Below are 12,500 nucleotides of genomic sequence, written 5' to 3'. Positions count from 1 at the left end.
GGAGATTTTGAAGTGTTTATACCCAAGTCCATGTATGAGCACAAGAAAATCCTTTTCTTAAGAAAAACATTATTACTTATATAATTCTTTTTGACAGGTTTTTGATTTGCTAAACGGCAAGGCAAAACTACGTGTACTGGAAGACGGAAAGAATGTTGTGCAAGTTGTAGGCCTACAGGAGAGAGTATGTGAAAGCGTTGAGGATGTCCTGAAGCTCATCAGTTTAGGTTCCAATGTCCGAACATCTGGTCAGACTGCTGCCAACAACCAGTCCTCTCGGTCTCATGCTGTCTTCCAGGTACTATTTTTTGACGATGGAATTTTAGTTTTAGTTTTAATGATTGATTTCTGTGCATAACCTTGACCTATTTACAAATAGGATTTAAAATGCTTTGACTAATTCAACTTCTTTTCCCCCCTTTCTACTCTAGATTATCTTAAGAAATTTGGATAAGATCGAGAAGCAAGGTGACAAAGCATACAAACTTCACGGAAAGTTTTCTCTTATTGATTTGGCTGGTAACGAGAGGGGAGCTGACACATCTAGTGCTAACAGACAAACAAGTGAGTGAATATGGTATAGAAATAACTAATTTTGATTCTTTTACCTTCTCCCTAGTTATAGATGTACTTTGTTTTGGTTTTATTTAGTGGGGTTTCAACGATGGTGTGATGGAACCTTTTAGGCATTAACTTCAAAAATGTAATTTTGAGTTAAGTTATGATTGTTTTCATGATCTTTATTAAAAGTATTATTTACATTTATATTGTTTACTATATATATATATGTGTGTGTGTATGTATGTATGTACATCCCCCCCTTTTTTCCAAAATTAACCTGTTTTTTATTATAGGAATGGAGGGTGCAGAAATCAACAAATCTCTGTTGGCTCTGAAGGAATGTATCCGAGCACTTGGCCGCAAAGGAGCTCATTTGCCTTTCCGTGCTTCAAAGCTTACTCAAGTTTTGCGTGATTCTTTTATTGGTGACAAGAGTAAGACTTGCATGATTGCTATGATCTCTCCCGGGATGAACTGCTGTGAACATACACTGAATACTCTCAGGTTGGTTTTAGGATGGAATGTAAGAACTTAAAAATTCAGAAATCTGGACTTCCCTGTTGTGCACAATTTTGATAATTGACTGTGAACTTCCAATAGTTAAGGAATAAGATTAATTTCTTGAATCAAGGATATGTTTAGACTATGTAGGCACTTGACCCATTAACGATGGGCTATTTTGGCTCTGGGATATTTCAAATGCGTAAGCCTAACTCCTCGGGATTTTTGCCCGCACTGACGCTGACGTGATATCTTGTCACCTGTCGTTAATGGGGTAAAAATAAATATGTTGGATAATAAGACCTCTAAATTTTCAGATACGCTGATCGGGTTAAAGAGTTGGGTGTGTCTGAAGTATCGGAGGAGAAGAGTTCCCCAACTGAAAAAGAACCAGATGAAAATGGCACAAATGAGGAAGATTATTCACGTCTCACTTCTTACAATGTAAGTTAAGGTTTGAAGTTAATCCATTTCATGTTCGAATTTTTTTAATGTAGATTATAACTTGAAGGAATCCTTTAACTGAATTGTTACAAATTCTTTTTTCTCTAATTTCTCAAATTGATCTTCGACTGACTAGGAGAATGAAATGAGTGCAGATCAGCAGGCATTCCAAGTAGCCATGAGTGCTCTGCAAGAAGCAGAAGAGGAGGTCGTGGACCTTCATGGTCAGTACTTTGCTCACAGAGACAAGATGGACAAGATGCTCATTCCTCTTTACCAGATGACCAATGAGGTTGATTATGATGTAGATGGTGAGTAAGGGTTATTCTTTCTTTGTCTTTCTTTTCATATGAGTTTTTAGATGATAGTTGACACAGTATTGAACAGTGACATAGTGTAATGCTACTCACTTTTCATTTCAGCTTATGCACAGCAGTTAGAAGATGTTGTATTGGAGAATATGGAATGGTGGACACAATTAAGAGATCGTGTGATAAAACTTAGGCATCAGCTGGAGGAAGAGGAGAAGTTATCACGTCGGCAGCATGTGTAAAATTTATCTGCTTTTAAATCCATCCACTCCCTTGTGAGGACTGTTTAATATATGTTAGACAGTCCTGTGGCGATGAATCTTCACCAGTGACTTTGCACAGTAATATTGCATGGCATTTGGATTGAAGTATTGTTTCCTCTATAGCATTATATGTTAGTCACAAGGGTACTAAACACTCATCATTATAAATAAGGGTTAAAAGTTGTACATGAAGCTGTTTTCCTCCACCCTAAGCCAAAACATGTACTGTAAGTGAACCAAAATCTTAAAGGACCCTGTCACCCCTTTTAGAGTTTGAACATTAGGGCCTGTACTCAATGCCTCACTATTGATTATGTGCACAGAAGCTATAATTGTAACTATACTTTTAACAATACCCCTTTGTAGTTAAACTGTAATGCAATCAAATATCTATCTGTAACTGTGTTAATAATGGTTTTAAGTTAATCTTTTTAAGTTTTATTATGGAATGCTAAGGCAATTTTCAAAAGGAATGAGTGAATGATATTTGGAACATGGTTGTGCTTGTTACTCAGATGAATGCATTGAATGCATAAGTAATGGTAAAAGACATTACTTGTTCATTTAGGTATAATTTCAAGAGCCATCCCTCACACTTGCTCAAGCTTCAAAGTCAAATATCCTAAGCCAGTTTGGCAACATCATAGTCTACTTTTCATATCTTCTTTAGCTTATTTGTATTTTTAGTCACTTGCCACTTCAAAAAAACAAAACAAAAAAAGTTTTAGACCACATGACGATTTGTTTTGTTTTGTATTTTCAGAACTGAATTTATTTCTCAATTTATGCCAGCTGCAATTTTCTCTCCTTTTCAATTCTTTTGTGACATTTTTTTATATTTCTGTGGCAAATGTTAGACAATCAAAATTAGCCACTTCTTTGATATTATGATTTTTTTTTTTTTTTTGAGAGCTATATATGTAGGACCAGTTAGTAACTTCAGAAGGATATCAAATACCAGAAACCACTGGGTTTTGAATGGTTGCTGTGTAACCTGCAAGGACTGTATGTTTGAGTACACTTTCATAAAGAAACAGATTGATATTTGTTTGAAATGCATTAATGCTTTGTTTGTTGACTAGATCAGACTTTGGCATATACCACTTTTTATCCATGGGTCTACAGTGGTTAGTCTTATGTTGCATAATTTTTTTTTTATTTACATTCTTTTTTTCTGATATTTACCCTAGTCATAGCTAGCATGATTTATATTGTAAAGAAATTTTGGTATTATTTGCATCAAATTTCTAAACTATGAAATAGCACATTTTTTTGTTTATGGATTTAATTGTAAAAAACCAAAGACTTCATTCAATAGTTAGGAAAATCTTTAGTGGCCATTGGTACTGTGCGCTAATATTTCTTCTATGGATATTTGTTTAGCTCACAGACAGATAAATTATCCACAATTAAGTAAACTATAAGGCTTAGTGTGGCTAATTGACTGTAAAATAAGCTTCATTATACTGTGCAAGTGTTTATGGTTTACAGCGTTTGTTATAATAACTTGATGCTTGTTCATAACTAGGCATACAATGTGGTACTAGCCCAATTCACCTTAAGATTAAGTAGAATTATATTGTGATATTTATTATATGATAAGAATATGCTGAAGATATGTAATGCTAGGATGTCATGCTGAATTGTGCTCTTGGTATTCTCTATTTATTTATTGATGAAACCAGTTATGCTAAAATAAGTTCATGGGTAGAATTTTGAAGTTTGATCAAGGTTTTTTTATTTTTTATTTTTTTTATGATTTTCAGGGGAGGAACAGACCAATTAGTATAGACAATTGTGAATGATTTTCCTTTGTTTCAGTCTTGAAGTAAGGAAAAAATCATCAAAACACTACATGTATATCAGTCATATTCTCATTTGATTTCCCATCCCCATTTCTTACAATTCATGAAGCAGACTACACTTAGAAATAAATACTCAAGCGATGTGTATGGTAACAGGAAAGTTGTAAACCTATTATTTTTCTGAGCCAGAGTCATAGATGATATAATAGTGGAGTATTTTATCCAAGGCATCAGATCAAAATCTTTTTTGCTGTCCATAACTTTTTTTTTTTTTTTTTTTTTTTTTATCTAATTTTAAATTAGGAAGAACTTATAGTAAAAAAAAAAAGAAAACTGTGGCTAGTGTCCAAAACAACATTCCATATCCTCTTGAAAGGCCATTATATATGGTGGATTGGTAAGAGGTTACTGTTGGAAATGTTACTTCCTTTCACAATGTAAACATTTATATTTCTTGTGATTACTACTATCCTTTTAAAACTGCAAAATTATTAGTATTGATGAAATGCCTAGAAGAAATAACTGATGCTTACTGTAGCAGGAAAAAAAAGAGTGTACTTTAAAGTGAGAGGTGTTCTGTAGGGAGATTCAATTGGTCATATTGTCAAATAATGCTCTGTATCAGAGCTCCTTTGATGCAGTATAGTCAGTGCAGAAAGGCAGCAAGCCATGTCCATGAATTGCTTCTCTGATGTATGAGTTGTGTGTTCACTAACAGCTTCACTCAGTGTTTCAAATTTCAGTGTTAAATAAACTGCCTAAAGTGAACTAATGTTCCCAGTAATTCACAATGGTAACGCTGAATGTACCCAGTCCACAGTTTTGTATATAAGTAGGCTGTAAAAAGATTAATACACCCAATAATAACTCCCTCTGAATAAAAATGTTTAGGGAACTTCAAACATTTCAGCAAATTCATAACGCTCAACATCCTGTATCAGATTCCTTTTTTTTAATTTTTTTTTAGGATCTTGTATCTCCTGTCCCCTCACTTGTTTTAATCTGTGTTCTGTCCTTCAAATGAAGTTGTCAACACAATCCTTTATTTCTCAGATAAAATTGTGACATTGCTGTAGTAACAGCACATGGATGTAGAAACCAATATGTCATTGGTGAAGAAAACTTACATCTATTGTTTGTCACATTATCATGCCTGCTTGTTGGTGCTTTGAAGTGGTGGCAGGTCAAGTTTTGTGCTCTTGAGCTCATGGTTATTGTATTTCTTATATTAAAAAGTAATTTATAGCTAACTCACTCTAATTATTGTAATGGTTTGTGTTGAGAATATAAAGAAAAAAGTATGGCTGCTTTTCAGTATGTATCTTTTTATCTGACTTTAGTTTGCATTGTTTTTCATACAATGTTTAGGAATTTAAACATTGAAAATGTTTTTATTTTTCTTATTTATGTTTTAATTGCCTTACTGTATATGAAAGAAGAAAAATGTAGATAACAGCATAGTAACAAGAAATGGTAAATGTCAATGCTGCAGTTTATGAAGTTCTCTTTTTCACACATCAATAAAAGCACAAAGGAAACCTTTTAGAAGTATTTTGATGTCCCTTTATGGTTTTAAAGTTATTATTTATCCTTAGAGAGAGATGTTGGTAAGTCATGAAAAAAATCAAAAACCTTTAGTAGCAGTGAAAGATGCATTTACTAGGCTTACATTCTGTGGAATGTATATTGAAATAAATGTTGATATGTAAATATTTTTATGCAGTTTTGTTGTCAACCATATTTTCAAGATACAGATACTTGTTAACATTTGATGAGACTTTATGAAACATGATGAATGTGCTCAATGCCTTAAAAACCTTATCTCAAGTGTTATGATGGCTTCACTGAGAAGCTAAATGAACTATAAAAAGGTGAATTTAAGATTTTTAAAAGACGAAAGTCTGATTCTATTGTATTGAGGCCGTCATTCTTGTCCATTTGGCTTTTGTGGCGTGTGATGATTTTGGTGATGTTTATTTCATGACATGAATCCGAGATATGCAATTTTGATTCAGATTAACAAATTGTGAAGTTTTGATTATTTCATGTATATTATCTTGTTTAAGAAAAGGCATAGTTTCTGCAAAGGTGTCATTTTTCAAAAGTTAGGAGTCGTGTATTCTAGGAGCCTCTCTCTTCATTCTTCTGACAATTCTAGATAGCTGTGATTCTATTCATATTGAAAGACTAAAAACTCACAATAAGCACATATCCCCAAAACTGGTACTGATATTTGGATTCAAGTTGATGTACATAAAACAATAATAGTTTTTATTCTCTAAATTTAAAGGGATCATATATTATTTCCAGTTTTATTCAAATTTTTGAAATGGCCTGTTTTCTCCTTTTTCATTCCCATTTTACTAGATATTAGTTTTCAATAACATCAGATTACTAAAACTCTTTCAATAATCAAAGGAAAAATTGACTTGTAATATATTCATTTGGACGTTTATGATTTAAGTATTTTATCTATTTTTGTGGTAGATTTCTTTTGTGGAATGACATGATAGCTATAGGAATTTACCATAGTTGAAAATCCCACTCAACATGACTAAATTATTAGTGTTCATGAAGATAGTAGATTTTATCACTTTTCTGAATCTTGCAATAACCATGAAATAGTTTGACTAATTTTTTCATTTCCTATGAAAAAAAAAAAAAAAAAAAAGAGTGCATACAGACTTTCAGTAAAAACTTTTCATTATTACTAATAGTATATTTTGTTCTTTACATTGTATTCCCTCACCCTGTCAGATTTGAAAATATATTGAAGCCCCTATTTAATGAGATGGATGCTTTGTTTTGCTTGTTTTTCACGACTATCGCGTGTAATAATAATCGTTAAAACTGGTCATTAATATAATTTCTGTATTAGAAAAAAAGAGGATTAATTGAGAAGAAGAAAAGAAAAACCCCATGCAACAATAAAGATAATAAGTATTTGCACAGAAATTGTGTATGATAACATTTGTAACCATATTGATAGAGTGACTGTTTTGTGTGATATATGAAGAAAAAAAAGTGTCACCAGAAATAGGTTTTGATATCTAGTTATTATAGTGTTTTTTGTATATTTGAATTAAAATTCATATTTCTTTGACTTCTTATCTCTTAGGAAATTCCTAAATTTGAGAATGTAATTTCAGAGACAAGGTGAATCATTTGATCTTTAACAAATGAGTAAAAAATGACCAAAAGACAGTCAAATAAGAGATTTTAGAACAAAATTTTCTGGAAACAAAGGTGAACAAAAGGTTCTTAAGGGCCCTATTTTAACCCATTGATAGCAGATGGCATGATTTGCAGTCAAGGCAGAATCGGTCATAAACGCTGATGATACTGTGCCGAACAACATAAACCAGCCACATGACTGTAAACATATTTTGTTAAAACCATGACCAGTGGGTTAAGTAATTGTTTTCAGGGATATGTGCTACCCACTATGGCCTAATTGGATGTCCTCAATATTAACTGTGGTCCTGCATGTACACTTGATCCACTAAACTGATAACAATCCTTGTTATGTACATAATGAAACCTTTACATATATGCTAGTAAGCCAGAAAGGCAAAAGCAATGTGGTGTTAGGATAAAAAAGAAAAAAAATTATATATAAATCTGAAATTTTATTTAAGTAGAAAATACTGCATTTAACTAAAATGCATCAAAAGTTATATAGATTTCTAACATCATGTTAGAATATATATGAACACAATCAATAAAGAAAATAAATGCAAGCTTCTACTCTCAATGGAAAGACATCTTATACAACCAGAGAAAAGTAGAATACCATTCAATATGAATGTCCAAGTCATTTTCATTTTAAGATTACAATATATAAAAGTTCTATATATATAAAACTATATATTATCTTCTTACATGAAACTTTCTCTGAAGTAGTTATGGGCAATGTTTATTACAACTATAAGGACGTAAAACACACTAACTGAATAAAAAGATGAATGTATCAAAAGCTGCTAAAACAATGGAAGTTGGTCGTTTGGAAGGTTTAGTTTCCAACTGGTAATGATCTGATTATATGTGCATATTTTGTTCTTTTATTAACAGTAAAGGATGAAAAATATTGTAATAGAATTAAGAGCAGAGGTCGGCAACCCTTGTCATGCGTTCCAAATGTGACTCATACCTATGGTAAATCACAAGCACATTAGAAAATGACAGTAATAATAATACTAATGATGATAATAACAATAAAAGTAATAATAATAATAATGATAACGACAATAATAATTTTATATAGAAAACGGAGGGGAAGGAAAAAAGTAACATGATATTTGAGCATATCTACTTTTTTTTTCTTTATCATGAAGTAGCGTTTAATTTCAAAATGAACGTTTTGTTTACATATCTGTAGTACCACTTATTCTAAAGTTAATTGCAACAGACATGGGTGGGGGTTGAAAACTAGAAATCTATTCGGCACTAGTACGCTGCATTCAAAAGGTTGTCGACCCCTGATTAAGAGCATATGAAGACAAGGGAGTAACAAATTAAATAAATCCATACCATTACAAAAAAAGACTTCTTTTTTAAAAATAAATTATGGATAAACAGGACTAGCTATACATTCACAATGCCTAGTATGTCTTTCACATCAACAAAAGACAAAAGTGTATATCACAATAAAAAAATAAATGATACATCACTACAATTCCTGTTGTTAAAAAGCAAGAAAAATTACATCTATACATTCATATTCTGATAATTTTCGGAATGCAGATCTATTTCCATCAAACAAAAACACCTCTACATTTGATTGTGTGTAGATTTATAATGCATTGATATCATACAATGCAATATCCTTTATTTTGTGGACACAGGTAGTTTTGTGATTCTGTTTATAAAGTATATATTGCTTACCTTTTAGTAATACTGCACTTGCCCTTTAGATCACTAAAGGAATAACCTTTCATTGCACAAGAAAATCATGTTATACTGTCTGAATTGATCTATAAAGTATATATATATAAATGCACGAATTATATTAAAAAACACTGATTTGCTCTTTCAAAAAAATATTTCCTTACAGTTAATAAATATATTTATTTATTATTTGCCCAAATAAAAAAATCAATGTATAAGGCAAATATTTCTGACTAGTTTTTTCAAATGTGTTTGCAACTATTCTTAACATTTCAAAAACAACTTTACAGATTTTGAATAAAATCACAACAATAGATCTTGTTATAGTTTGCATAATGTCTGAAGTTTTGAGCAAATATTTACAATTATTTATATATATATTTTTTTTTACTGAGCTGCCAGTTAAAGAGGTTGTGCTATAAATCATAATAACATTTTAAGATTATCTGTACAAGGCTGGTTTTGTTGCCATTTAAATAATATTTTTTATAATGTCCTCTGAGGGTGTTTCCAGATTGTCACTGTCGATGATGAATTCCAATGATGATGGAGGCGATGGTGATTCTTCTCTGCCAAGTGTTTCTGGTACAAACCTATTTAGGAAAAAAAGAATTATTATTAGTGGATATATAAGTTGACTTCCAAAAGTTATGCTGGTAGAAACAATGCATGCATATAGCTAAACAAAAACATTAATCAATCCCAAACCACATAGGTTTTGAGCATAAGAAATGTAAACTTTTGGAGGGAGAAACTACGGAAGTCATTTCAATGAGACTAAACAACTAAACAACTAAACTCTTTTCACCAATATCTAGCACTCCTGTCTGCCTTTTCATTGCAATTGCAATTATCAGTACCTAAATGATGGTAACAATATCTTATCTATAAAAAACAACATATGGCCCTTTTTTATCCCCCCACTCATTCTCATCATCTTCACATTATTCATATAAAGACTGATTGATGTCAAAGATGAGATGAGACTAGCCATTTCTAAACATGTCATGAACCAACCAAAAAACATTGATATAATTTTAGGGATTCAGAGGTATATATCAGTAGCTACATACTGCTCTTTGGTTATAGCTTTGGTCTAAAAAGTGATATAAAGTCTTTCCCTATGTCATGTAATATTGGCCTATAATTGGGTTTTCATGCAAAGAACAAGCGGACACCAGAAGTATTAGGAATTTCATCTTGTGCTTATGTATATCTTTTAATTTTTGAAATCCCATTGCTGTGATATCCTGCCAGATTCTAAGCACTATATTTATTATAGCAGCACACATCCATCAATAGTCATATTTGAAAAAAAAAAAAAAAGTTATTTTCTTAAATAAGTTTTCGGTCTTGTTATCTTTCAAAAGAGCTCAGAATTATGAAATTTGACAAAAGATTACAGTTTAATATTAGTCCAAGCAATTCTAAAAATGACTACTGTTTTGCATATCAGCTTCTCTTACCAGAAGACAAAGATGAACATCAATATAGATGATGCTATAAAGAATGCGAAGGAAAATTCTCCAAACTGCACTTGTAGAAGAGGAAACGTTAGACCGACCACGAGGTTACTGATCCAGTTACTTGTGCTTCCAATGGAAATTCCAACAGATCTTGGGCCAGATGGAAATAGCTCTGCAACAAATGGTTTGCTTAGTTTAATGATTGAATGACTGACAGAGAGAATATGAATTTTATAATATCAATTTACATGAATTTATATGCAAAAAAGATCATATACAGACAGTAAAGCAGTTGATGATTAACTTACCAGTTGCAATCATGAAAGGAACAGGTCCTAGACCCATGCCATAGAATAAAACATAGGACATGAGAGCACCAATGGCAACAAAAGAAGCAGAGTGATATGTCCAGATAAGTTTTAGAGAAATCATAAGCCCAACTTGACACACGATGCAAAGTACTATGGAAGTCATCAAAAGCACTCTTCTTCTGCAATATCTGTGAAAAAGAGAAATTTTCCATCAATAACAGATATATTCATGTAATTTCATCCTATCCATTGTCATTATCACTTTGTAAAAATTGTGACAATTATTTTTTCTCTACAAAAAAATCTACCCAATGTTTATCATGTTTCATATATCATCTTTTAATGATATCTGTTTCCTATTTATTCTTTTTTTGGTCTTACTTGATTAGGGGTGCAGCAGCTAAAGCCATTATGCAGTTAATGACTCCAGCCCCAATAGATGCACCTTGACTCTCTTGGATATTCAGTCCTGCGCTTCGGAAGATTAGGGTTGAGTAAAAGAACACCTGTTTGAAAAATAATAAAATATTATCTAACAATTCTACTACTACATTACTATACACATAGCATAAATGTAAAAAATACATGCAATATTTAGTATCAGATTCCCTACACAACAAATTACATCTTTTACTGTGATATATCTTTTGCATATAAATACTACCATGGCATCAAACAGAAAAATCTCAATAAACATTGAATTTATTAATTTTCCCCCTTAAGAAAAAAAACAGAATGAGTGAATAAACACGTAAGATAATAAAAGTCTCTTACTGCATTGATTCCCGAAAATTGTTGGCCTGCATTGAAGATCATTGCAATCAACAATGACAATCGATATTTGGGGTTCATGATCATTTGAGTGAAAGTCCAGCCACTGCTTTCTTCTTGTGCCTTGTTTTTCATTCCGGCCATGACCTTGAGAGCGGTCTCCTCAGCCTCAATATACTTATCATTCTTTCCATGCAGACGTTGTAGTTCTGGAAAACAAAATTATATTATTCTGACATCTATGAGCAGACTACCTGTGTTGTAAAACTAAAATCAATACATGATAAAGCTTCACAAGCAATGTGATATTTAGTTCATAAGAAAAAAGAAGAATAAAATACAGCAAGGTAGTAAAAAATACTCATGATTGCTGCTTACCCCTTCGTCCTCTCACTTCATCCCGTGCATTAATAAAACAGTAAGCTGGAGACTCTGGAAGTGCTGGATGAAGAAGGAGTGCCACAGCAACCAAAATAGCATATGCTGCTAATAAATAATTCCAATGATCAACTGTACCTGTAAAAAAGAAATTGACCTTCTTAGAATCAATCTTAGTGCAATCTCTGACTTGCAATCACATATTTCAACATAAGATAAGACACACAAACAAGTAATTTAGTTATTCATAAAGATGATAACGAATTGCCAAAATCAACAGTACTGTACTTTGAATAACCTTACCCAAGATATTGTCCATGCCCATAATCTGTGACAAAAGAACACCTATGCACATGCCCATTGGGAAGGTGACACCCATGACTCCTTTCCATGAAGCTGGGGCTACTTCTGAGAGGTAGAGAGGAACCAGACTCGTGGACAGACCTATGGGAATAAAAATGAGAAACTTAGTGAATATGCATAAGAGCTATGAATCATATTCAACCAACTTGTGAAATACTAAACTAAATCATAACCGAGGTTGGGCATTTTAAGATGGGAGTGTTTTCTATAATCTTTGTTATTTCCAAAACTTATGATATTATGTATGTATGATATTTTGGCAAAGTAATACTAATCGATATTTGGTATAATAGGAATAAATAGCTTGTAATTCTTGTAATAATAATAATATTAACAACAGCAACAATAATAATCATACATAACATTAACTACTGCTATTACTACAATCTGCACTAAAATTTATTATATTGAGAAAGACAAAGAGAGACAAAGACAGAGA

The 12,500-nt window shown here is 32.0% G+C and overlaps 2 protein-coding genes across 7 annotated transcripts in view; one reads left to right on the top strand and one right to left on the bottom strand.

Annotated features, from left to right (window-relative positions):
* Klp10A (kinesin-like protein 10A) overlaps positions 1-5,430 on the top strand; it is a 93,171-nt gene extending 87,741 nt beyond the window's left edge. For all 6 annotated transcript variants that reach the window (XM_086543073.1, XM_086543076.1, XM_086543072.1 and 3 more), the window contains 6 exons: positions 98-298; positions 432-564; positions 855-1,065; positions 1,380-1,506; positions 1,643-1,817; positions 1,929-5,430. In XM_086543073.1, coding sequence (XP_086399199.1) covers positions 98-298; positions 432-564; positions 855-1,065; positions 1,380-1,506; positions 1,643-1,817; positions 1,929-2,059 — 978 coding nt within the window. In that variant the 3' untranslated portion in view covers positions 2,060-5,430. The remainder of the gene's footprint in view (positions 1-97; positions 299-431; positions 565-854; positions 1,066-1,379; positions 1,507-1,642; positions 1,818-1,928) is intronic.
* A 2,064-nt stretch (positions 5,431-7,494) lies between these two features.
* The window catches only part of LOC122265753 (solute carrier family 2, facilitated glucose transporter member 1), a 14,473-nt gene continuing 9,467 nt past the window's right edge, over positions 7,495-12,500 (bottom strand). Inside the window, exons 5-11 of the mRNA XM_043035174.2 lie at positions 12,002-12,142; positions 11,699-11,836; positions 11,324-11,529; positions 10,931-11,055; positions 10,547-10,737; positions 10,239-10,410; positions 7,495-9,365 (exon numbers count right to left, since the gene is read on the bottom strand). Coding sequence (XP_042891108.2) covers positions 9,245-9,365; positions 10,239-10,410; positions 10,547-10,737; positions 10,931-11,055; positions 11,324-11,529; positions 11,699-11,836; positions 12,002-12,142 — 1,094 coding nt within the window. The 3' untranslated portion in view covers positions 7,495-9,244. The remainder of the gene's footprint in view (positions 9,366-10,238; positions 10,411-10,546; positions 10,738-10,930; positions 11,056-11,323; positions 11,530-11,698; positions 11,837-12,001; positions 12,143-12,500) is intronic.

The sequence above is a fragment of the Penaeus japonicus genome, unplaced genomic scaffold, assembly GCF_977035675.1.
Source record: "Penaeus japonicus unplaced genomic scaffold, GWHDUDI00000001_assembly GWHDUDI00000013, whole genome shotgun sequence".
In the NCBI taxonomy this organism is placed as follows: Eukaryota; Metazoa; Arthropoda; class Malacostraca; order Decapoda; family Penaeidae; genus Penaeus; species Penaeus japonicus.
This window is presented reverse-complemented; position numbering and strand designations above follow the sequence as displayed.